Here is a 22,794-nt window from a genome sequence, read left to right as displayed (position 1 = left end):
GTCTGAACGTAGTACAATGTCATGACGTCAGGGTAGGCGTGTAACATGCATGAGAAAGCTAATAATGTTTGCCACACCTTTTATTTGACTAAACGTATGAATTGATTACACGCTTAAATAATAAGGCCACGAATATTTTTAGTCACCTTTCTCACCGGGAGAGGGTATTACTTATGCGTCTTTTCAGAAATATATGGGAATTCTGAAAGTGAACCATATTGTTAATTTATAATATTTGATGTTAGAAAATGTGAAGATTCCTGTGTTTCATACTTTGTCCGCGTAGCCCCTCCGAATACCCAGTATCATGCCGGCCCTGTGACACAGTTCAGGGGTCTCATGCTACTGAGCTAGTTACCCGGGAGTGTCTGGTCATGCCATAGTCACAAAACACACCTTTCAAAAAAACGTGTAACAACTCTTTTCGCTTTTTAAAAAAGTAGACGACTCTATTTTCAAACTTTTTACAATCGAAATCATCTACAAACCCTAGGAATTCTAAAAGTATCACAATTTTTGAAATTCATTAAGAAATGGGTAAGTTGAGCCATTGCAAACTTGCCGTTACACGTTTTTCGGAGGCTTCGTAGTCGGCGTAAAGTTTTTTTTTACCAACCGTATCCGGAGTATTAATGATTGGCACTCGATTGCAGAACATAAAAGTGAAAAGTCAAGGATCATGAAAATTTCTCTAACATCCGGTTCGTGAAATTGTACTTAGTTTACGATCTGAAACTATGAATTTTCTCACATTTTACATTTCTCAATTTAATTTTTCTTATAATGAATAAATGCATTAATTCTTCTCAAATATTCGGCCAAATGACATTCTGTCAAACGACATTCGGCTGAATTGCCGGACACCAATCGGATCGATTGAATACATTTAATTTAATTTGATTAATTTTTGTACAGAACCGTTGGAATAAATCATGAATTGTGTAACTTATTAACTCCATTCAATCTTCAGCTACTAAATACAAAAACCAAATGTCAACAATTGCCATCCATCCAATAATGAATACATAATCCGTCACGGTACGCCGCGGACATTTGGTGTTAAATAGATTCTAACAGATAGACAACTGCAAACATTTGTCAAATCTCCTGCTTCCCGCTGTTCACCCTCTTGCTTTCCGAATTTCTATCGTTCCCATGTTTATTATACCTAGCAAAAACTGCAGCGGTTCCCTTTCCGTTACTTTACTCTTCCTTCGCCGATTGCTGCCACTTGGTGTATAAATATACATTTTTTACAGCAGCGTGACAAATGTGAGCAAACATTCCTCTCGTCGTCGATCGTACCACTCGGACTCGGGCGCATTCATAAATTCAAATGAGCGCCCGTTTTCCCTGCATTCCCATTCGTCTCTATGAATTCATAAGTGGCATGACGGAAAAAGGGACTGACTGCCGTCACAATCTTGAATATACACGAGAAAAGTGAGCTTTAATTAACAAGAATTTGTTTACCCGCACTCCCAAAATGGGAAGCAAGAAGGAGCGGCGATCACTCGTTCACATCTGTCAAAACTGGGCGTTAATCCGTTGATTTAGAGCTAAATCGCACTAATTATCAGCCGCTTGAACCGAGCGACGACGACGCCTACTATGCGACAATCAGCCAGCAGCGCTCAAAAGTGGGTCTCCATCCAGACAAGCACGCGCGCTTGATGCCCGACTTGCCCCCTACCTCAACTTTGGTGACATTTCTCGAAATTGTTTACAACTGTTTGTGGCCCATTCTTCATCTGACTCACACTCACGGCCTACTATCGCGTCAAGATTTTCCAAAGCAAACACGATTGAGATACAATTTATCCGATCCCACTTGAACCCCGCTTGCACCCGCCCTCCCGCGATCTATTGGGTGTCACGTCACGCCCTGCCAGCTCTCCCAGCAGAACGAAAGAGGGCTTGATCGTGTTATAATTTATAGACCTATTTTAGTACACGAGAGCAAGCACCATTGATACTTTTTCCCTGACCGCCACACCACGACGAGGATATAAACAAATGTTTATGAATGAATGAAACCATTAATAAGTTTAAGCGAACGCGCAGTTTTACACCATACTAAATGGATTTTCGCTCAGCGCAACGCTCAACGTTCGGTTCGGTCTTGGTGGCAGGCGTGGCTTGCTGTTCCTGCAAGTGACAGTGCTTGTTTGGCTGTCACAACGCAGCTTTGTCAACTGGGTACCGCGCATTCCAGCCGGTAGTAGATCTTAGCGTATATGTAAATGCGCCTGAGTGGAACAGTAAAGTAACGAATTACACCCATTTGCGGCCGTTAACGGTGGTCAATTTTCATCTGGATGTGGCGCCGGCCGGCCGTTAGGCGTCTGAAGTCTGACGAATGCGACTGAGAGATGGTCCCTTGACCGTAGCTTGATTACAACATTTTATTCTGTATGATACAAATTGTACAGGCTCAATCGAATTAACTTTACAGAGCCAAATCATCATTAGCGCATGATTAACGTCTTAAATCCAGCACAAATTCTTCTTGATTGCTCAAGTTACGTTCTAACGGGGGCATCCTGTCCCGGTTGAATTCCCCCAACGGTGCCGGTACCCGTCTTCGGTAGGAAGCCATTCTCGTCAGCCCGGTAGTTGACCCAGTAGGTCTGCCCATCGGGTGCCACGAAGGTGTAGGCTCCTTCCACCGCTAGAATATTCGTTCCATTGTTGGTATCCTTCGGAGTTCCAACCTCGGAGAAGATTTGCTTATTGCTCTGCTCGTATCTAAGAAGAAAAACCAAACGATCAAAGTTGGCCACGACTCCGCGCTGTACTCTCAAATGACTTACGTAAACTGATAGCCTGCTTCGTTGTTGTTTGTTGAGTTGTACCTTAGCAACTCGATTCCACTGGTATCCTGTGGTTGGTTTTGCAGCTGAGGCGCTCCCAGAACTGCACACGCCACCAAAACCGAGTAACACACTGCAATTCTAATCATGTTTCCCTAGTAATCGTCGTGTTTTGACACTTAGAGTGTGAATGTGACTTCTGAGCTTGGGACGGGTCACATTTATACCGAATCGGGTCCCATCTTGGTGACCTTTGTGCTTCAATGATTATTCAATTAACGACTTCGGGTGCCTGTTATATCTGGAGGGAGTATTGACAATCCACTGGCTGACACGAGCTTGTTATGCTACTTGTCTTGACATATGTCATCGTACGTTGCAATTTGACGCCATTAGTACGCTAATCGCTAGGGAAATATTTGAGTTTGACCACTTCACCTCCGAGCTTGTCCGAGCTGCTCAAGAAGCGACAAGCTTGGTCAAGGACATAAATATTTTATCAGGTGTTTGTCATTAGATCATTTCTACTGTTGACACGGACCGTGGCATTCAACGGATACTTTTAGAAGTCATTTTACCCCTTTTAATTCAAAAAAACATAAAAGCATATAATTTCCCATTTCAATTGAGTTGCCTCTTTACACCTGTTTATCAATTCCCACCGCGCCGAGTTGTAGGACGGGCCCAACCCTTCGCGCAGTGGAATCAACAAGGAAGCACATGCTCATACCCCAGACTTTCGTTCCACGCTGATAGTTTGCGACTTTTTTTTGTTTCCATCGTCATCTTGATGGACACCGGCCGGTCGGGCGGTGCCTTAATTTATAAAATTCAAAAATTTGCATTTACACTTGCCCGTAAGTTTGGTATAGTGGAGAGTGACGTCAACCGTGGAACCTGAACATGTGTTCCAGTCAGCTGAAGCGGCAACGTCGTTGGTGTGGGAATCAAATTTCTCAGGAAACTCACCTTTCCTCATTTTCGCAGTGACGGCAAAGTTATTCACACAATTAGGATGAGCAGAGCACTTGTCTCGTGGGAAAATTTCGACGTATATTAAAAAAAAAACATAGCGCGTAAGAAAGGGAAGGACGATTAGTTTTTATTATGACCTGCTTGTTCGTGCTCTTCTCAAGGTAGCTCCTCGTAACCGAAAGGCCATATGTTGAGGGAAGATGAACGGAACTAACCTCGCTATAGGTCCTCATTTTTGCTAACGGTTTCCTACTGCTGCTGTTGCTGCTCGTACACGGAATAGTGACCGATGAAGATGATATCCTTGGTTGAACGCTTCCGGATCAGGTACAGGAAGGGACGGTCGACGTAGAACATCGGGTACCCGGCGCGGCCTACGGCTTGCACTTCTGCAAGAAGATGGAAAACAAGTTAAAACGAGAACTTTTCCCAGCAATGTTTTAACGCTACAAAAACAATTCAACGTAACGGGCTCGTAATCGTACTTAATTAGATGGCGCTAGTTTGAAGGCCTACTAGATACCTATACCTATGTAATCGATTGTTGACGGTCTCATCTTGTGCAGATCTCAATAAGCGGTACATTTTTCCCGATTCTCCTCAAAATACATGACGGTAGCTGGTAAGGGGTCATGTCACGCTCTAAGGCGGGAGGGGTGGTGTAAGATTTTCTGACAAGCATTGCATTAGGAATAGGAAAAACGTGACTCAAGAAGGGAGGAGGTAAATTTTTCATCAATTTAACGTGACATAATTAATGCATTATCCCTTAAACTTTAGAAAAACTCATTTGACACCCGGTAAATGAACTCAAATAGCACCTATAAATTGTAAAAATATCATGGGAATCAAAAGTCATCCAGTTCATACTAAGCAAACCTAAAAAAAATGGTAATTTTTTTCCAATTCTCCCGTAATACATTATAAAAGAAATGATCTCCATCACATCACTAAACATAACCACGAGCAATGACAAGGAACTGCATCCCAAAACCCATGATTAACAAGGAGCGGATGCATCCAATGAAACTTTTAAGCGCAAAAGAATCATTACCAATATAGAAAAAAATCAGTAAGATGCTTCCATTGCATTATTATATGATTCTTCAATATTGTGCAAATATTTACACATTACACACAACTACACATAGTAACTCGGAGCGTTTGGTACGGTATGTCCACGCATACTTTCACCCCTGTAGACTCAAGAAACGTTCCCATTCATTTCCAAGAATCATCTTTGAGGCAAATACAACGCAGTAGGCCTGCCGTACTGATGTTTATATCATATCTCAGATATGCTGTAAACATCAATTAGACAAGAAAAATGATTAGACCTAATCTAACCTAATCATTTTCCAGGATGCTTTCTCGTACTGGCTGCGTTTGTTTTAGATTAGATTAGATTAGATTAGATTAGATTCTCCCGTAATACATTATCGAAGCTATCAAAGCGTTTGAAAACTTATTTGGAGCCTGGGAAATTTACTCAAATAGTACCCATCTATTGTCAAAATAACAGGGGAATCGAATGCTATTCATTTCACACTGTTCAAAAATGTTTACTAATAGTTGCTGTTCTACGATGTTGGTCACTTTTGAAGTGTCAACTGTGTGCATTTCAGAAAAGTTAGCATTTTTGATAAGCTTTCCAATAAACATAAGATTAAAAATCATAAAAATATATCCAGCTTTTAACGCTCGAATGCCATATAATTTGAATCACCCTTTTTCTAACATATGACGATTACCATTATGGCAAAGACCAAGATGGTCATGATTGAAGAAATTTTTTACACTTTGACAGCGCAAGCAAAACAAATCTGATTTAAATTTTGTTTGAGCTTCGTATTGTGCGTCCGCAGCTGCTCGTGAGTCGCTATTTGTGCTTCCCAAATCTTTCTCAACTTCCGAGCGTTGAAATCTTCGAACCAATTCTCCAAATCGTCCTTCTGCCACTTGGGATTTTCATTTTGGTATTCTTCCATTTGCAGTTCGAGCATCTTCTACTAGATCACTAAGGCCGTTCGCAATGCTGAGTTTCAAAATTGTTTTAAACAACTCGTCAATTCTATAATTTGAAACTGTCAAAAATAAAACTGCAACACGATCAGCGCAACGCACAGTTCTAAAAGATGTTTGTAATCATCAAGTTCCATATACTTTACTGTTCTCTATGAAGTTCTCCGTTTTTTGTTTGTGAAGCTCTTCGAAACATCTTTAACGCATCCAAAGAAATTTGAAACAGAGTTCCATTCGTGTTTCAAAGTCGCTCAGAAATAAAACAGAATAGTCGAGCAGTTGCAAATCTGGTGCAAAATAGTGCTCGAATAATGAAACTGCAACTCAGCATTGCGAGAGGTGCGTTTCTGTTCTAGTTTCAAATTGAAACAGTCCTTATAAAATACAACAGCATTGCGAACGGCCTAACAGATTTGGACAGACCTGGGCACACTCATTGGCATGAGGATCGAAGTATGCTTTGGCCACAAGTGGACGTGTTTATTTTTCGCTGTCAATTTTTTTGTTCGTTTCGCCGAAATTTTGAAAATATTCTCAATAGTGTTGAACAACTTAACCTGAACAATGTGAAAATATGAAAGGATAGTTACCGAGCGCCGTGAAAATCCTTATCATGACCGAATCGTGTACTGCACCAATGTGTCATGCATATGCAACGATTTATCACGGAGTTTAATGTGTGCCGAAGCCCGAATCGACCCAACAAACAATTTGAGTTGATCAACAGCTGAATAAGCTATTTTAAAGCTAAAGAAGCTTATTTTTGCCTGCATAAGCTCTTATTCAACATTGAATGTTATGTCGTTTTCGTTTTTGCGGTGTAGCACTGGTGTAAACAAAGGTGCATTCTATATCTACACCCTAAAATATTTCGGTGTACGGCAGTGTAGCACCGGTGTAGCTACACCGCAAAAACCAAAACGACATTAATTAGGGAAGCTTTGATATTTTTGGACTGTAACATTTTGTAGTGATTGCCAGTCTGCAGCCACCCGCTTAAGATGGAAAACACAAAAAAATGTGAATTTTCAGCAGCAAGCGGCCGCTGGCGGAAAATCAACTGAGCTAGGAGTTTCACGGATTGAAACATGAATATTTCAAGTTTTCTGGTGTCAAATTCATAATGATTATTTGGTGAATCACGAAATGATACGCAAAGCGTAGAGAAAATCAAAACTACGGAGCCCATGGATTGGAGGATCAAATAAACATAGTGAGACCTGTCCATATACTGTTCAAAATTAAAAAAAATAATAAACTAAATACGTGCCAGGTTTGAAAAGAATATCTTCGAACCTGAAAGTGTGTATGCATCACTAGAGAGGGTCTAGTATAAGAGAGGAGCGGATTCAAAACAAACTGCCTTGGCAACCTATGCCTAGGCTATTTCTAGCAACACTGCCAATGCAATCAAGATAGGCACTGCTCTTTTGGCTCTAGCTTTGACAGTTCATTTTGATCAAAACCAGCCAATCCACTCCTCTCTTATACTGGACACTCACTATAGCCTCTTTTTATGCACCATCAATGTAGAGTGCGCTAGCCGATTTTGAGAGGAAATGTCATCCAATCCATTTGTTTACATCATAATGATGATTTTCAAAACTCAAAATAATGTACATTTTATTGCACAACTTGCAAATTTTCATCGGAAGTGGTCTTATTTTTCGATTATCTACAGATCTGAACTGATTTACAGTTATTTCAGCTTCAGCAGCACACATTAAAAATCCGGAAGATCATAGCCGCTGGGACAATTTAATAAATTTTTCTAATCAAAAATATACGGAAGCACCAGCCGGATCACTGCCAACCCGATACAGAAAACAAAACATTCCACGTGGATGATGGTTTCAAGCACCTGCGGTGAATAAATTAATCAGGAAAGGCGAAAATATTTTCCTCTTCCTATGCTTTACGGTGAAAATTTCCACCCTCATCACTCTTTTGTGGGTTCCCCTATTCACCGCCAGAGGCTGAAACAATCGCTTAGTTTCTATTGGATTCGCCTATATATAACCAATATCCGGTGATGCATGCGGGGCTTATTGTGAGTTAAGGTAACCTCCGAATGGGCGTGACTCTCCAGACATTCTGAAATGGGTTGCTGGATCTGCAATAGAGCTATTACTTTCTAAATGTCAGACTAAAGCTGTCTACAATGACCATAAATGCGACATTGTAGAGAGAGTTCTTCCATAATAACACTGCCGGCCAGTGGGGGTTAGAGGGAATACACACACACACTTCTTGGAGCAAGACATCACTCATACAACGTTGCTAGTGTAGCAGTGTAAAATCGATTTGTTTATTATTTTCAACCACGAAATCCACTGTCAAAGTGTTCGACTTGACAGCATTTCTCGATTACTTTTTGGAAGAGACGTATCAGTTTTTGTAAACAATACTTTTGATCGTCAATTTGACGTAACAGGTAGCTCGTCCACGCACACTAACACAACTACCAGGTAGGGGAAATTTTCCCCTATCTGATGGTAGTGTTAAAATGCGTGAGCGAGCTGCCAGTTACGTCAAATTGATGATCAAATGCATTGTTTACAAAAGCTGATACGTTCCTTCGACAAAGTAATCGAGATCTTGTTTTTTTTTCAACCAGTAAAACGCATGTATTATGCTCCCTTATACTAACAATGGTAGAGAAGTCAATTGACACTGTTTGGCACCCATGGTTGGAATTTTTTTTTTATGAAATGACAAAGTTTCCGGCAACACTGCATTATCTCTGCTCCTGTTTAGTTCAATCATTGTTGTTGACACAATCCAATTTTCGGAAACCGCAACAACCGTGAAGTTTCGCCTAGTCCCGCCATGGTTTCCTTAAAAGACAATAAGCTCAGCGCACATCCTAATGTCTGTCCGAAGAAGCACATTATTCCCCATTAGACTCTGTGTTTCCCAGGGACTCGCTTCTGTGATGGAAATGATCTTCATCGCATGCATAACAGCACCCCACACAATCAATCCTACATTCCACACAACACCGATCTTGATATTAAGAAATCTAATCCTCGCTAAAAATCTCATTCCTTCCGGATGCATGATACCCTCCTGCTCCGTAATCGAAATCGTAACCCAGAGCTAAAACCCAACCACATTTCCTATCGGTTGAACTCAATCTGTTCTTTATGTGTAGAGAGCAGTTGACTGTGGACTGATGTCCGGAAGGTCAATGGTCAAACTAAAATATTTTAGCTGCCAGACTGCCAGACTGGAGCTGCTCGTCGTGATACCAAAGAGGTAACTCTAAAACCAGAAGTTCACGACGAAACGTGCTCAATTTTTTTGCTCAGCTCTTGTACTCCCTTCGGCCCCAAGCTAATCGATGCACCCCTGGAAACCTAGGAATATCTACGAGCCCCTCATTTTACCTGTCAAACTTTCATAGAGAATCATAACAAACATAGTGTAGTTCTAGAATTTTGACTGGAATGGGGTACATTAATGGATTTGCTTGGGACCAATAGGCTAGTCAAGTAGTGAGCCAATTTACAATCGTTAGTTTCCACCGGTTGGTGATACCAACAATCAATACGAAACTAACGATTTTAAATTGGCTCACTACTTGACTAGCCTATTGGTCCCAAGCAAACGATTAACGTACCCCATTCTAGTCGAAATTCTACTACTACACAATGTTTGTTTTGATTCGCTTTGAAAGTTTGACTGATAAAATGAGGGGTTATTGGCTTTTCCTATATTTCGAGGGGTGAATCGATTAGCTTGGGACCGAAGAGAGTACCAGAGCTGAGCCAAAAAGTTGAGCACGTTATTTCGGGACCTTCTAGTCTTAGAGTTATCTCTATGGTGATACTGCGCTGTTGTCTTTCACCTGATTACTTCCGCGGAGGCAGCAGCTGCTGCTGCTACTTCTGCTACACCGCCATTCTATTATAGACAGTTTGCAACAACGTTTCGTAAATCTAAACAAGTTCGGAGGCAAATCCATCGCGTAGCCCATCCCGCAGCTTACGTTCCGTTTCTCGGATCGCATACTCCCGCTCCCGGTATTACCATAGACATAACTCTAAGACCATAAGGTCCCCAAGAAATGTGCTCAACTTTTTGGCTCAGCTCTGATACTATCTTCGGTTCCAAGCTAATCGATGCACCCCTCGAAACATAGGGATTACCTCTCGGCTTTCAGCAAGAGAAACAAAACATTCAAGATTACAGAATACCGGATTGCCGAACATGAAATTATTTACGCACGCCAACTTGAAAGTACCCATTAATGGGTAAAAAAGACCAATTCTGATGAAAAGTGGCTTAACTTATTGACGAGTAAATTGTTATCCCTTTAAATAGTATCTGTTACCCATTAATGAGTTACTATTACCCCATTAATGAGTAGTTTTAAAAATTTACTCAGTAATGAGTTAAGCCCCTTTTCTTAAAAATTGATCTTTTTTACTTATTGATGGGTACTTTTAAGTTAGCGTGAAAGCAAAAAAAAAGTCAGCCCGATGACTGGTACACTGTAAGACTTCCAATTCAATGAATCTTAGCCTTCTACAACTGTGCCATAAAAATGGTAAACGTCTAATGTCAAAGATGAATCGCCTCTCAGCGAAATTATGGCGAGCGTAAAAAGCTGGATTTGTTATTCGCCTTGACGACAGTGCCAAAGTGACGTTTCTTCACACACATTTCGACAGTTTCTTTATAGGATTTGGTGGTGGAGAGAGAGAATAAGAAAAAGCCGTCATGTTTCACTCATGAACTGACAGTTACATATGGCATTTTCCCATAGGAGAAAACAGTTACAGAGCTCTCATCAACGCTAATGTAATTAAAGTTTTTAACAGTATTTTAATTTTTTGTTGAAAATTTGTCAAATTTGTCAGTGTGTATTTTTTTTTTTCTGAAAAATTAATCCAGTTTCCTACAATTTTGCATCAGATGTCATTTCGATAAGATGACACATTTTCGAGCTATGATTTATTGACAAATAAAGAATACGCCATTTGAATAATTTGACATGTATCAAATAGTCCTAATCCTCGGTTCATTGCCCGCGAACAATTATGCAAAGTTTCATGGAATTCGGAGAAGGAAAATTAAAATCGATTCGTCAGTTGGCGTCAAGGGGTGGTCACTCTACTCACTCATTTTGCGCCAACGTTTTTCTCAGTGTGCCTCAAGTGTGCCGCAGCTGTACTGGCAGTGCCGACAGTGCCAGTCATCGAGCTAACTTTGCTTGTTTGTGAATAATTACATGTTTGGCAACCCGGACACGGGCCTTAAGCAACGAGCCTTAGGCTCTGGGAAACGATTTTGATTACGGAGCTGGAGGGTATCAAGCATCTGGATGGGATGAGATATTTGCCAATGATTAGGCCGATTAAATTTCTCTGAGGATCTTCTTTTGTATTGTGGGTTTGATTGAGTAGATTGTTGTTATCGTTGTTAGACATACGTCGAGTCTCACGCGGAATTCTGTATCAACAATCAATACGAAACTAACGATTTTAAATTGGCTCACTACTTGACTAGCCTATTGGTCCCAAGCAAATCGACTAACGTACCCCATTCTAGTATAAATTCCAGTACTACACTATGTTTGTTTTGATTCGCTATGAAAGTTTGACACGTAAAATGAGGGGTTAGTGGATTTTCCTATGTTTCGAGGGGTGAATCGATTAGCTTGGGACCGAAGATAGTACCAGAGCTGAGCCAAAAAGTTGAGCTCGTTTCTTCGGGACCTTCTGGTCTTAGAGTTACCTCTATGGCTGTACGGCTTCGGTCAGGCATTTGTATGTGCGTTGACTATGTGTTTTAAGGAATCCTTGGCCGGACTTGGCGGAAATTCACAGTTGTGGTTTCCAAAAATAGGATTGTGTCAACAACTATGATTATCAAATGTTTGACACATGCGCACTGATAGTAAAGTGCTGCCAGAAACATTAAAGATCATAAAAAATTCCATCCATGGGTGCCAAACAGTTCCAATGAGTGTGCCCAGGTGTGCTCATATCTGTTGTTGGCACACTGTGTGGAGTGACCAACCCCTTGGCATAAGCATAATCGAGCAGCTCAACATTCTTGTGTTCCTTTTGGCGGACTGTTACTTTGCGGCGAGTTTGTCCGATTTAGACCGAACGACAATCCTGGCGGGGAAATTGAAAAATTCCAGACATTACACATCACCTACAATACTGCGGAGCCGTTGATGAATGAAGATGGCCTCCCCCTATGAATTATTGCCTTCTCAATCCTTACTAATCTGAGAATCCAGTAGCCTCTATTTTCTTCTTTTTGGACGTGTATGAAACAACGTATTTTCCCGTATAACGGCAGTCCAAGTAACCATTGTTTCATGTGGGTTCTGTAGACCATGATTAAGGCTTGTAAAATGCTATAAAACCTCTATAAAGCTTGCATTGTTACTTTGAATCATCACGCCCGATGCCGGTTGACAGAAAGGTAAATTTTAATCTACTTTAAACATCGTAAGAACGATAAATGTTGTGCCTTGCCTACCGTCGTATCTTGTGAGTGATAAGCAATTAGTGTAGTGGAATCAAATGGGAAATGACTAATGCTTCTCTCTTCCTTTACACACCTTTAACCACTTTGCCGAAGACAGCAACCTTCTATCTAGTCAAGATGTCGAGTGAATCAAGCAATCCGTTATCAAATACAGCTTTTTATGCTCTCCTGCCATAAAATGTAAGTCACCTGACAAATAGCTGCTACCGCTATAATTCACAATAGTTTTATCATATTAGGCTGCATGGTAAATAATACTGTAAAATATTTTCCAGATTGTTTTCGTTTTCAACTATGGTGAAATCAAATATATCATATTAACAATATGATCAATTCATGCCTTTTCCAAATGTTACAATGGCGACCGGCAAAATATTGCTTCACGCACCATCTAGCGTTGAAAAAGGTCAGCAACAATCATTCAATTACAATCGAGGGATGCGAATATAGCACTTATTACAAAAGTAAGAGTCAAATTATTTTCATTAATTACATTGTGTATATTGCTTTAAAATTTATCTGACATGTCACTGTTGTCATCAAATAAAATAAAATGCTGAAATACATTTTTTTGAAATATTAAACAAATTTTCATTTGGTTTACCCCTCGTGACGATAAACAAATACATTGGTAGCCTTTTTGGCCACAGAGGTGCTTTCATCGATAAACATTCGGTTCACCAGCTAAGCGAAAGAGTGGATCATATTGTTAATATAATATATATGGTGAAATTTAAAATAAGCATAATTGTTGGCAATGATTCACATTTGGATCTTCTAAAAAAATTTGAAATTAGGTCCATGAAATTTTTCAAAAAATTGTAGCACTGGGCTATTTATTTATTTATTTTATTTCAAGCATCAATTTTTTTTTTTAACTTATATAAACTGCAAATTTCTGGAATGTTGAAAACTGACAAAAATCGCAGAACAAGAACTTTGGGTCAAATGTTTAAACCCTTTGTTAAAACGCTGTTTTTTCACAGAAAATGAGTAAAAATGTCTCAAACATTGTTTTCTGAGTATAGATTACTCGATACTTGAAGGGACCATCGATTTATAGAATTCTAGATAGAGCTGGAATTAAGGCGTAACAGCTTTTGTAAACAATTACTTCTACAGATGATTTCTAGGAATTCATGCCCACGGCATGCCCACGCAGACCAACCTAATCATCGGATAGGGGAAGTCTATCCCTACCCGATGAAAATGTTGGTTTGCGTGGGTGATCCTTGGATTTCTAGAAATCATCAAGAGAAGTCATTGCTTTGTTGCATTGTTGCATTGTCAAAAGCTGTTCTAATTTCAGCTCTATCTAGAATTATCGAGTTATAGGATAAGAATCTCATACGAAACCGCTTTCACACTTTCAATTAATGCTTGCTATGGCTCTATAACTCGATATCGATTTACTGGACATCGAGTTGTGTAGAGTTAACTGTATATGAAAAAACGTTCCAACAATAAATTCAAAAATTTGACCAAAGTTCATGTTTTACGATTTTTATCTGTGTCCATCATTTTTAACATTTCAAAAGATTGCACTATTCATTCACTTTTTTAAAATAAAAATTTCAATAATCGGACAATAACATATAGGTTTTTAAAATTTTTAGATTTTTTTCTTGAAATTACAAAAAAACATTTGTTGTATATTATTCCCAGAAAAAAACTTTGTCTCAGACGATAAGAATGCCACCCAACATTCTTTTTTAAATTCAAAGACGCCATTTTGAAAATTTTACTAGATCCAAAATTGCCGAATTTCAGCAAAAATGTGAATCATTGCCCATAACAAGCAATTTTGCAAAGTTTCATGCAAATCGGAGAAGGTCGAGCTTTTCCGATTCGTCATTCGGCGTGGAACTGCTCTATGACGATAGTTATGTCTGTTTGTCTATGTGTAGCCCCAGCAGAGATTCAAATCGATTTGCCCTTGCTTATCTTGCTTACGTACAATCTAGAGGTGAAATCTTGTTTTCCATTGAAAGCCGTATTAATATCAACAAGTCCAAGACACTTACCGGTAGCAGCCGCTCCTTCCGTTCCCCTTTCATCAACCTTGATATACGCCGTCTGCCGAACCTCCCCGATCCGAGACTTGTCCCTCTTCAACAGATTCAGATCCAGCTCCTCAAACAACGCTTTCAGTCCCATGGCTTTCAGCAGCTCCTGTGCGTCGGTTTTCTTCTTCATCGTAAACTTTGGCATGGCCAACTGTATCCGTTCCTTGTTCATCCTCTCGTTAATTTTCTCGTACAAGCCCAAGTCCAACTGCTGGACCACATTCTCCAGCGAAGATTTTTTCATGGGAAGTACAATCATCATCGAAAGGTCCGTCCCGTCTTCGTAGAGCAACTCCACCGCTTGACATCCATGATCGGGAAGATTTGCAAACAGCAACTGCTCGAGCTTGAACATCATATCCACATCGTGGACTCCATTCTGGAAATGGAACGGAACAGGTTCCGTTTCGCCGGCATCGAAAGGAACCTCCCACGATGCATTCAGTACCACCACGTTCAACAGCATCAGATCGTTATCCACCCGCAAATCACCGGCCTCCATGAATTCCTTGATCATCCCATCGGTAGCCTGTTCGACCCAACTGTTGACCGATGCGACAACCTCGTCCGTTTGGTGGAAATCTGCCGGCTCGAACTCGGCTTGCAATGTATCCCGGAACAGAGGTACAACTTCAGGTTGAAGTTCGGCGTTCACGTGATACACCTTCGAGAGGACTTTGAGGGTTGACGAACCGCTGGTTTGCTTGTTCATCTCCTGCAGGAAACTGCGCAGATTGTTCGTAGCTTGGTCTTTATCTGCAGGAAGGTGCAGATTTTCCTGCATGACTGGAGCTACTTTGTCCCCTGCCAGTGGGTAGAACATCGATAAGGACGAGTGAATGGAGATCGGTGAGAGGACGACATTCTCCGATGGGACGTATGCATGTTTGAAAAAGTCGAACGTGAAGCTGGTCGTAGACGTTGTGTATTCTGGTCAATAGAAAATGCGTGAGGCATTAGCATATCCAAAAGGGATGACACAATTAACAAACCTGACAATTCAGCCGAGATGCCTCCAAGTATCGCTACCAGAAGTAAAACCGTTCGCTTCATACTTGCTTCACAACGAAAAACCCGGAACGACTGTACAGCTTTGATAACGGAAAGCGACTGCACTCGGTTAGACACCGCCGTTGGATGATGGGACTTCCAATCGCATTTGTTGATTCTGCTATTCCTCTAGTTCTTGTTGATAAAGTTGCTTGATTAGAAATTCAAATTGCATTGAAAATGACTGCATGTGGAATAGCAGTACATATTTACAGTTAACAATCTACTCTGTCAAGGGTGATAGTCAAAGGGTTCAAAGACTATTGCAATCGGTAACAAGTTTTTATATTTATGACAGACTTGTATAAAATTGATTCTCTCAAAAAGTTTCCTCAACAAATAAAATCAGAATTTGTTATGTGCGTTCCTAATAGAAACTGTGTGAAAACTTTTTCGTGTTGATGGCTTCGATGTGTAAGGTCAAGGTGTCCATGGAAACGGGAAATAAAGGAAAACAGAATAATAAGGAAGACGGAGAAGCAGATAGTAAGCCAGGTTTGTACTACTATTGAGCATTTCCAGGCCAAATAGCAAAAAAATGTATTTCAGGATCGACCTTCGCCGATTTGCATGAAACTTTGCATGATTATTTGTTATGATCAATCAGCTAAATGAAAATGAGCTAAAATTCGAGGATCATCGTCCATACAAATATGTTAAAGACTATACTCGAACAAAATGCAACACACAAAAATGATCACCAAAAATTCATTTTAAGTCGGATATTTTTGACACTTTCAGGGAATAAATAAACACATATTAGCTATGTTTTTGCAAAGTTGGTTTATTCAACCTCCTAGGCTAAATGCCCGCACTTTAGACTTAACGCTATCCATCAAATCTTGTGCAACACTTGCGCCATCTTTCTTACACACTTTCTTCCACTCTTTCTTAAAATCCTTGTCGTTTTTGAAGACCTTCCCTGTTTTTCGGAGCATGCCCTTAATAATCGCCCAGAATTTTTCTATTGGGCGAAGTTCTGGCGAGTTTGGCCGATTTGTCTCCTTCGGCAAAAAAAATAACATCGTTGGCTTCGTACCACTCCACTACCGGTTTTGCGTAATGGCACGATGCCAGATCCGGCCAAAACAGAGTGTCACCTTCGTGGGACCGGTGGAAGGACAGCCGTTGATGGTGCCGGTCGTTATGTACGGCTTGCTGAATTTGCCGCACCCACAGATCATCTGTCACATTAAGTACTTCTTGGCAAATTTGTCGATCTTCTTCTTCCGATACTTCTCCGGAACATCCAGGTGGGATTTGCCGAGGAAAAACTCCAGGTCGGGGATGTGCTTGGCGTCCGCTTTAATGTTCGTCTTGTCGTCCATTAAAGGGTGATACGGTCAAAATTTGGTCAGTATCAACTTGACGTATTTCTTTCAATTTTGCATTTAAAAAACCTGAACACCCCTCATTTTGAAGGTGTGTGTGTGTAGAATGTTGCTCCTATTTTGATTTTGGAATTCACTCTTCAGTTGTCAAAATGCCGTCCAAGCAAGAAGAGCAGCGTATCAAAATTTTGCTCGCGCATCGCGAAAATCCGAGCTACTCGCACGCAAAGTTGGCAAAATCGCTAAAAGTTGCCAAATCAACCGTTACAAATGTAATTAAAGTGTTTGGGGAACGTTTGTCGATAGCCAGGAAGTCTGGATCGGGGGGAAATCGAAAACCGGAAGCCGCTGAGACGACAAAGAGAGTTGCCGGTAGTTTCAAGCGAAACCCTAACCTCTCTCTCCGAGATGCCGCAAATAAGCTGGGTGTATCGTCTACAACCGTGCATCGAGCCAAAATACGAGCCGGACTATCGACTTACAAGAAGGTATCCAAATCGCGATGATAAACAAAATACGACGGCCAAAGCGCGATCCCGGAGGCTGTACACGACGATGCTGACGAAGTTTGACTGCGTGGTAATGGACGACGAAACCTACGTCAAAGCCGACTACAAGCAGCTTCCGGGACAGGAGTTTTATACGGCAAAAGGAAGGGGAAAGGTAGCCGATGCTTTCAAGCACATGAAACTGTCAAAGTTCGCAAAGAAATATCTGGTTTGGCAAGCCATCTGTACCTGTGGCTTGAAAAGCAGCATTTTCATAGCTTCCGGGACTGTCAACCAAGAAATTTACGTGAAAGAGTGTTTGAATAAACGTCTGCTGCCTTTCCTGAAGAAACACGGTTGTTCCGTACTGTTTTGGCCGGATTTGGCATCTTGCCATTACGGTAAAAAGGCCATGGAGTGGTACGCCGCCAACAACGTGCAGGTGGTTCCCAAGGACAAGAACCCTCCCAACACGCCAGAGCTCCGCCCAATTGAGAAATACTGGGCTATTGTCAAGCGGAACCTAAAGAAGACCAAAAAAACTGCTAAGGGCGAGCAGCAGTTCAAGGCAAACTGGCTTTCTGCGGCGAAGAAGGTGGACAAGGTGGCTGTACAAAATCTGATGGCAGGGGTCTAGCGTAAGGCCCGGCAATTCGGATTTGGAAAAGCGGAAGCCTAACTGAATATTTTTCCTGAATTTTATACTAATTGAACTTGAAATAGAAATTTAATTTGATTTTTTAAATAAACGATTTCACCGATTTACACGCGTTTTCCCTTGACCAAATTTTGACCGTATCACCCTTTACGATGCATTTCGGCTGCACCAACCACTCGCGCTACAGCTTCCTGGCGCGGGATTTGACCAACGTATTCTGTTTATCGGTTCGTTTAGACGCCTTCCTTACCTTGAAGACATGAAGTCCGGCCCCCGCTTTATTCTCTGCTGAATGAACCAGACGGAAGAATTTATCTTCTTGGCCACGTCCCGACTCGAAAGGTTCGGATTGCGCTTGAAGTAATCCCTCACCTTTCTTGCGTTCACGGGGTCGGTCGTCTTCGCTTTTCTTCCGCTGCCAGCTCGCCGCTGGGTCGTCTGGGTTTCCTTGAACGATTTTACCACACGGGACACAGTCGAATTGTCGATTCCAAACTGTTTCGCCAGCCACCTGTGGGACTGGCCTGGATTGTCCACGACCGCTCCCATAATTTGTTGTCGAAGCACTTCTTGCTTGGAAGCCATCTCGATAACCACTTGACAGATTGTGACGAGATTTTGCACATGTAAACATTGCACTCTAAACTAGTTTTACTCAAAATTTCATCAATTTTACCCATGCAATAAAAAGTCATACACAGTTGTGGCAAGTTTTTCCGAGAACAATCTTTATATTTTGTATGGACTGAGAATATTCGTCAACCTCCTTTTTCTTTAATCTGCCAACTTCCCTTCATTGTTAATTCGCCATCTTCCCTATCCGCTGAAAACATAAAAGGTTTCCATCACAAACGAAGTGACAGACGGAGCGGCTCGAAAACTTTGATGACTAACCTGCTATTGCAATTTTTCAGTGTACCACATGACAATACCACTACTACTGGATTGTACCACATGGCAACACTACTACTGGATTGTACTAGCATTTTCACCAAATGTATTGGAATGTTTTGGTTCTATCTCTTTCACTCTACTCAAAACTGAAATGCATAAAAAAATGACAAAATGATACACTCTTTGCACACTGTCAAAGAATCATTGTACACAAAATCAACTTTGTTCAAATCAAAACAAAAAAACTAACCCATCTGGTGGATGATGGCACAAGCTTCCAAGAAAATTCTATTACAGTGAACCACATTATTTTAATGGATTTCTTCGCCAGTTAGTCGTCTGTCACTTCGTTTGTGGTTTCCATGCTGGGTGACTGCTTGTTTTTACTTTGACCTGGGGGGCCCTGGTCCAATTCCTATCGACTAGCTTGATGGTCTTGTTGAGGTTCTTCTCTCAGCTCCAATGCCATGACTGCTGCCTCTGCTGCTATGTCTTGCCTGGTTCTAGTCCAGCGCTTGCTTTCGTTTCCGTCCCTCCATGATGTATCTTCGATTCACCTAAGTTTGTGAAATTCTGTTGATATCGACTTCGGATCTGTTTCTGGTTAATGGACAAGATCATGTGGTATTCGATCATTGCGTGAATTTTTACCACTTCAATACTGTTACGCACTGGATACATTCTCAAAAGCTTTGGGGGTGATGTGGCTGGCAGCAAGGCAAGCGAACGTTCAATGAAAATTAACTCTTAAACAACAATAATTTATGGTGGTCCTGGAAATAACCGTTTTATTGTGATGGTTGAGTAATGCTGAGCTATTAGGGTGTTCAACACGGATGAGGCTGGCGAGCTGTATGTTGTTTGGAACGAGGGTGACGCGCTTGGCATAGATGGCCCACAGCGGTTTACGGCGAGCAACTGAATCCGATCAGTAGCGGTACGGCTTCTTCCTCCTTCTTCGGTGAATCGAAGGCTGTTGAGGGCAGGCTTGATAGCTAGTTGCTTGAGGGGAGCCTTTCGCTGTATACTGGAGAAAAATGTGAAACGCCTCACGCCGAAAGCACTGCTGCTGCTGACAACCGGACACCACAACTCACCACATGGAATTCGATTTTGAAATCTGTGTAGGGAAAGCGCTTTTCGCAGGCAATCGGTGATAATTTTAATAATCAGAGCCAGTGTTGGGAAAATATCAAAAAATCAAACCTCACCACTGCCCAAGATCATGCTTGATTTTCGTAAACAAAACTACAAAGGACAGCTCGCTGCTTGCAGGCAGCCTTTCGTTGTGTACTGGAGAACAATGTTCAACGCCACGGGCCGCAAGCACTGCTGCTGTTGATTCCGACGACCGGACACCACCACACACGGTGATTGGAACTGTACCCTATCAGCGGTTGAGACTAGCCTTGATAGCTAGCTGCTTGCGAGGAGCCTTTCGTTGTGTACTGGAGAACACCACCACCCATCACGCGGTGATTGAATAAACACCGTTTGATGAGACCGAATGGAATTCAACTTTGAAATCTGTGTTAGGGAAATCGCTTTTCACAGGAAATCGGTGATAATTTTAATCATCATAGCAACAGTTGCACATCCATGGAATTTTCAAAAGTGACATTTTAAAAAATGATAAAGTCTTAAATTTACCGATCAAATTAATGAAATTGGTCCAAGGGCAGCGGAGTTATTATCGTTCAAAATCTCTCATAATTTTGTTACATGTTCCATTTTCGGTTTTCGCAAAGTGTACCCCCATATAGAAATTACAGACATAGTTCTCCGTCAAAAATCAACAAGCAAACAGCTGCGGTTGATTTGGCTAGCTGTGAAATCGCAGCTCGGAATATCAAGCTAACAAAAATCACCAGTAGCAAATCTCAACAAACTGTGGTGAGATTGAGTTTCATGCTTTATGCTTTACACCCGAACGCAACCGAAACTTCCATAACGGCTGGCAGCAGTCATTTCGTAGCTTCGTAGTGCCAACAATCAATACGAAACTAACGATTTTAAATTGGCTCACCACTTGACTAGCCTATTGGTCCCAAGCAAACGATTAACGTACCCTATTCTAGTCAAAACTCTAGTACTACGCAATGTTTGTTTTGATTCGCTATGAAAATTTGACAGATAAAATGAGGGGTTATTGGTTTTCCCTATATTTCGAGGGGTGAATCGATTAGCTTGGGACCGAAGAGAGTACCAGAGCTGAGCCAAAAAGTTGAGCACGTTATTTCGGGACCTTCTAGTCTTAGAGTTACCTCTATGGTAGTGCGAACAAAGCATAATGCATTATACTAACCGGTGGAAACTAACGATTAAAAATTGGCTCACTACTTGACTAGCCTATTGATCCCAAGCAAATCGATTAACGTACCCCATTCTAGTCGAAATTCAAGTACGACACTATGTTTGTTTTGATTCGCTATGGAAGTTTGACAGATAAAATGAGGGGTTCGTGGATGTTTCTATGTTTCGAGGGGTGAATCGATTAGCTTGGGCTCGAAGATAGTACCAGAGCTGAGTCAAAAAGTTGAGCACGTTTTTTCGGGACCTACTAGTCTTAGAGTTACCTCTATGATTATACCCCGTACAGACTATGGCTTATAACATGTAATATAGGCTGTCTTGCAATGAGCACTCATACATCTAGTTTTCACTGGAAATCCTATGAGACAGACACGGGGCAGAAATCGCTTAGAATCAGTCCGGGAGTTCCACCAGGCTCCATTCTAGGTCCCACGCTGTGGAATGGAATGTACAATGGCGTGCTGACGCTCAAGCTGCCCAAATGAGTTGAGATCGTTGGCTTTGCGGACGATGTCGTCTTGACGGTAACTGGTGAGATGCTGAAAGAAGTGGAAATGCTGGCGGCCGAGGCGATAGATACGATTGGTAACTGGATGCAAGGAGCGAAGCTGCAGATAGCCCACCACAAAATAGAAGTGATGTTGGTCAGTAACTGCAAAGCAGTGCAGCGGGCAGAAATCACCGTTGGAGAGCTCACCATTGTTTCGAAGCGCGTGCTGAAGTATCTGTGAGTGATGGATGATCGACGACCGGCTAAACTATAACAGCCACATTGAATATGCTTGCGAGAAGGCGGCGAAGGTCATCAACGCAATTGCCAGAATCATGCCGATCAATTCTGGTCCAAGCAGTAGCAATAGGCGTCTTCTGGCTAGTGTGTCCTCATCGATACTAAGGTACGTAGGTCCAGCCTGGATTGAAGCGCTGAAAACGAAGCAGAACCAAAGGAAATTGAGCAGTACATTCCGGCTCATGGCCATGCGAGTCGTGAGTGCGTACAGAACCATTTCGATGGAGGCAGTATGCGTTATCGCCGGTATGATACCAATCGGCATCACCTTGGCGGAGGACTACGAGTGCTATATGGCGAGAGAAAGCAGAGGAGTACGAAAAATGGTGAGAACGGTGTCGATGGCTAAGTGGCAGCAAGAGTGGGATGCAGCAGAGAACGGTAGATGGACACACAGGTTAATACCGATTCTTTCAACCTGGGTGAATAGGAAGCATGGAGAAGTCAACTGCCACTTGACGCAGATCTTGTCTAGTCATGGCTGCTTCAGGAAGTATCTGCACACAACATCACCCTTCTGTCCATTCGGAGTTAGAATGGAATTTCTTAACCCTCCGTTACTCACGCCAACTTTTGTAACACGAGTACTCGCGCGTTGTACTTTGTACAACAGTGTGAGTTTTCCATTGCCATTTTGCAGCCGAGCTACCAATCGATATGAAACCAACGGGTATTCCTTAAAAAAAACTTGTTTTTAACTAAATAAGCTAAACTTTTATCACAGTTAATCCCAAAAAATACGGATAATAGAGAAAATGTGAATGGAAACCGCGTAAACGGTGTTCGTACTACATGAGATTTGACTTAATTGGTTACAACATGGAAAATCTCGAGATCCTGACCAGATAGAAAGTTACTGTCTTCGGCAAAGTTGTTCTAGAGAT

The 22,794-nt window shown here is 41.5% G+C and overlaps 3 protein-coding genes across 3 annotated transcripts in view; 1 reads left to right on the top strand and 2 right to left on the bottom strand.

Moving 5' to 3' along the window:
- Rpp25 (ribonuclease P protein subunit Rpp25) overlaps positions 1–22,794 on the top strand; it is a 489,635-nt gene that overhangs the window by 86,250 nt on the left and 380,591 nt on the right. The gene's annotated exons all lie outside the window — the stretch shown is intronic.
- Positions 2,121–3,789, bottom strand: LOC135707070 (cuticle protein CP14.6-like). Its single transcript, XM_065228812.1, has 2 exons — positions 2,814–3,789; positions 2,121–2,748 (listed from the first exon to the last, which is right to left on the bottom strand). Exons 1-2 carry the CDS (start codon positions 2,960–2,962, stop codon positions 2,523–2,525), a joined length of 375 nt encoding a protein of 124 aa, XP_065084884.1. The 5' UTR covers positions 2,963–3,789; the 3' UTR covers positions 2,121–2,522.
- LOC135706999 (leukocyte elastase inhibitor-like) lies at positions 3,906–15,520 on the bottom strand. The gene is made up of 3 exons (XM_065228721.1): positions 15,379–15,520; positions 14,345–15,316; positions 3,906–4,177 (listed from the first exon to the last, which is right to left on the bottom strand). The coding sequence occupies exons 1-3, from the start codon at positions 15,437–15,439 to the stop codon at positions 4,038–4,040; spliced, it is 1,173 nt and encodes a 390-aa protein (XP_065084793.1). The 5' UTR covers positions 15,440–15,520; the 3' UTR covers positions 3,906–4,037.

Source organism: Ochlerotatus camptorhynchus, unplaced genomic scaffold, assembly GCF_037179485.1.
Source record: "Ochlerotatus camptorhynchus isolate MF236.1 unplaced genomic scaffold, CSIRO-AGI_Acam_v1.1 ptg000023l, whole genome shotgun sequence".
Lineage (NCBI taxonomy): Eukaryota > Metazoa > Arthropoda > Insecta > Diptera > Culicidae > Ochlerotatus > Ochlerotatus camptorhynchus.
Note: the sequence above shows the minus strand (reverse complement) of the source record. Positions and strands in the feature narration are given on the sequence as shown.

Excerpts from the sequence above, each read along its gene's own strand:
- LOC135707070 (XM_065228812.1), bottom strand. The coding sequence starts at position 2,962 with ATGATTAGAATTGCAGTGTGTTACTCGGTTTTGGTGGCGTGTGCAGTT. Across the intron at positions 2,749-2,813 it reads GAAGCAGGCTATCAGTTTAC|ATACGAGCAGAGCAATAAGC; the intron begins GTAAGTCATTTG and ends TTTTCTTCTTAG.
- LOC135706999 (XM_065228721.1), bottom strand. The coding sequence starts at position 15,439 with ATGAAGCGAACGGTTTTACTTCTGGTAGCGATACTTGGAGGCATCTCG. Across the intron at positions 15,317-15,378 it reads CATCTCGGCTGAATTGTCAG|AATACACAACGTCTACGACC; the intron begins GTTTGTTAATTG and ends TCTATTGACCAG. Across the intron at positions 4,178-14,344 it reads GGAAGGAGCGGCTGCTACCG|AAGTGCAAGCCGTAGGCCGC; the intron begins GTAAGTGTCTTG and ends ATCTTCTTGCAG.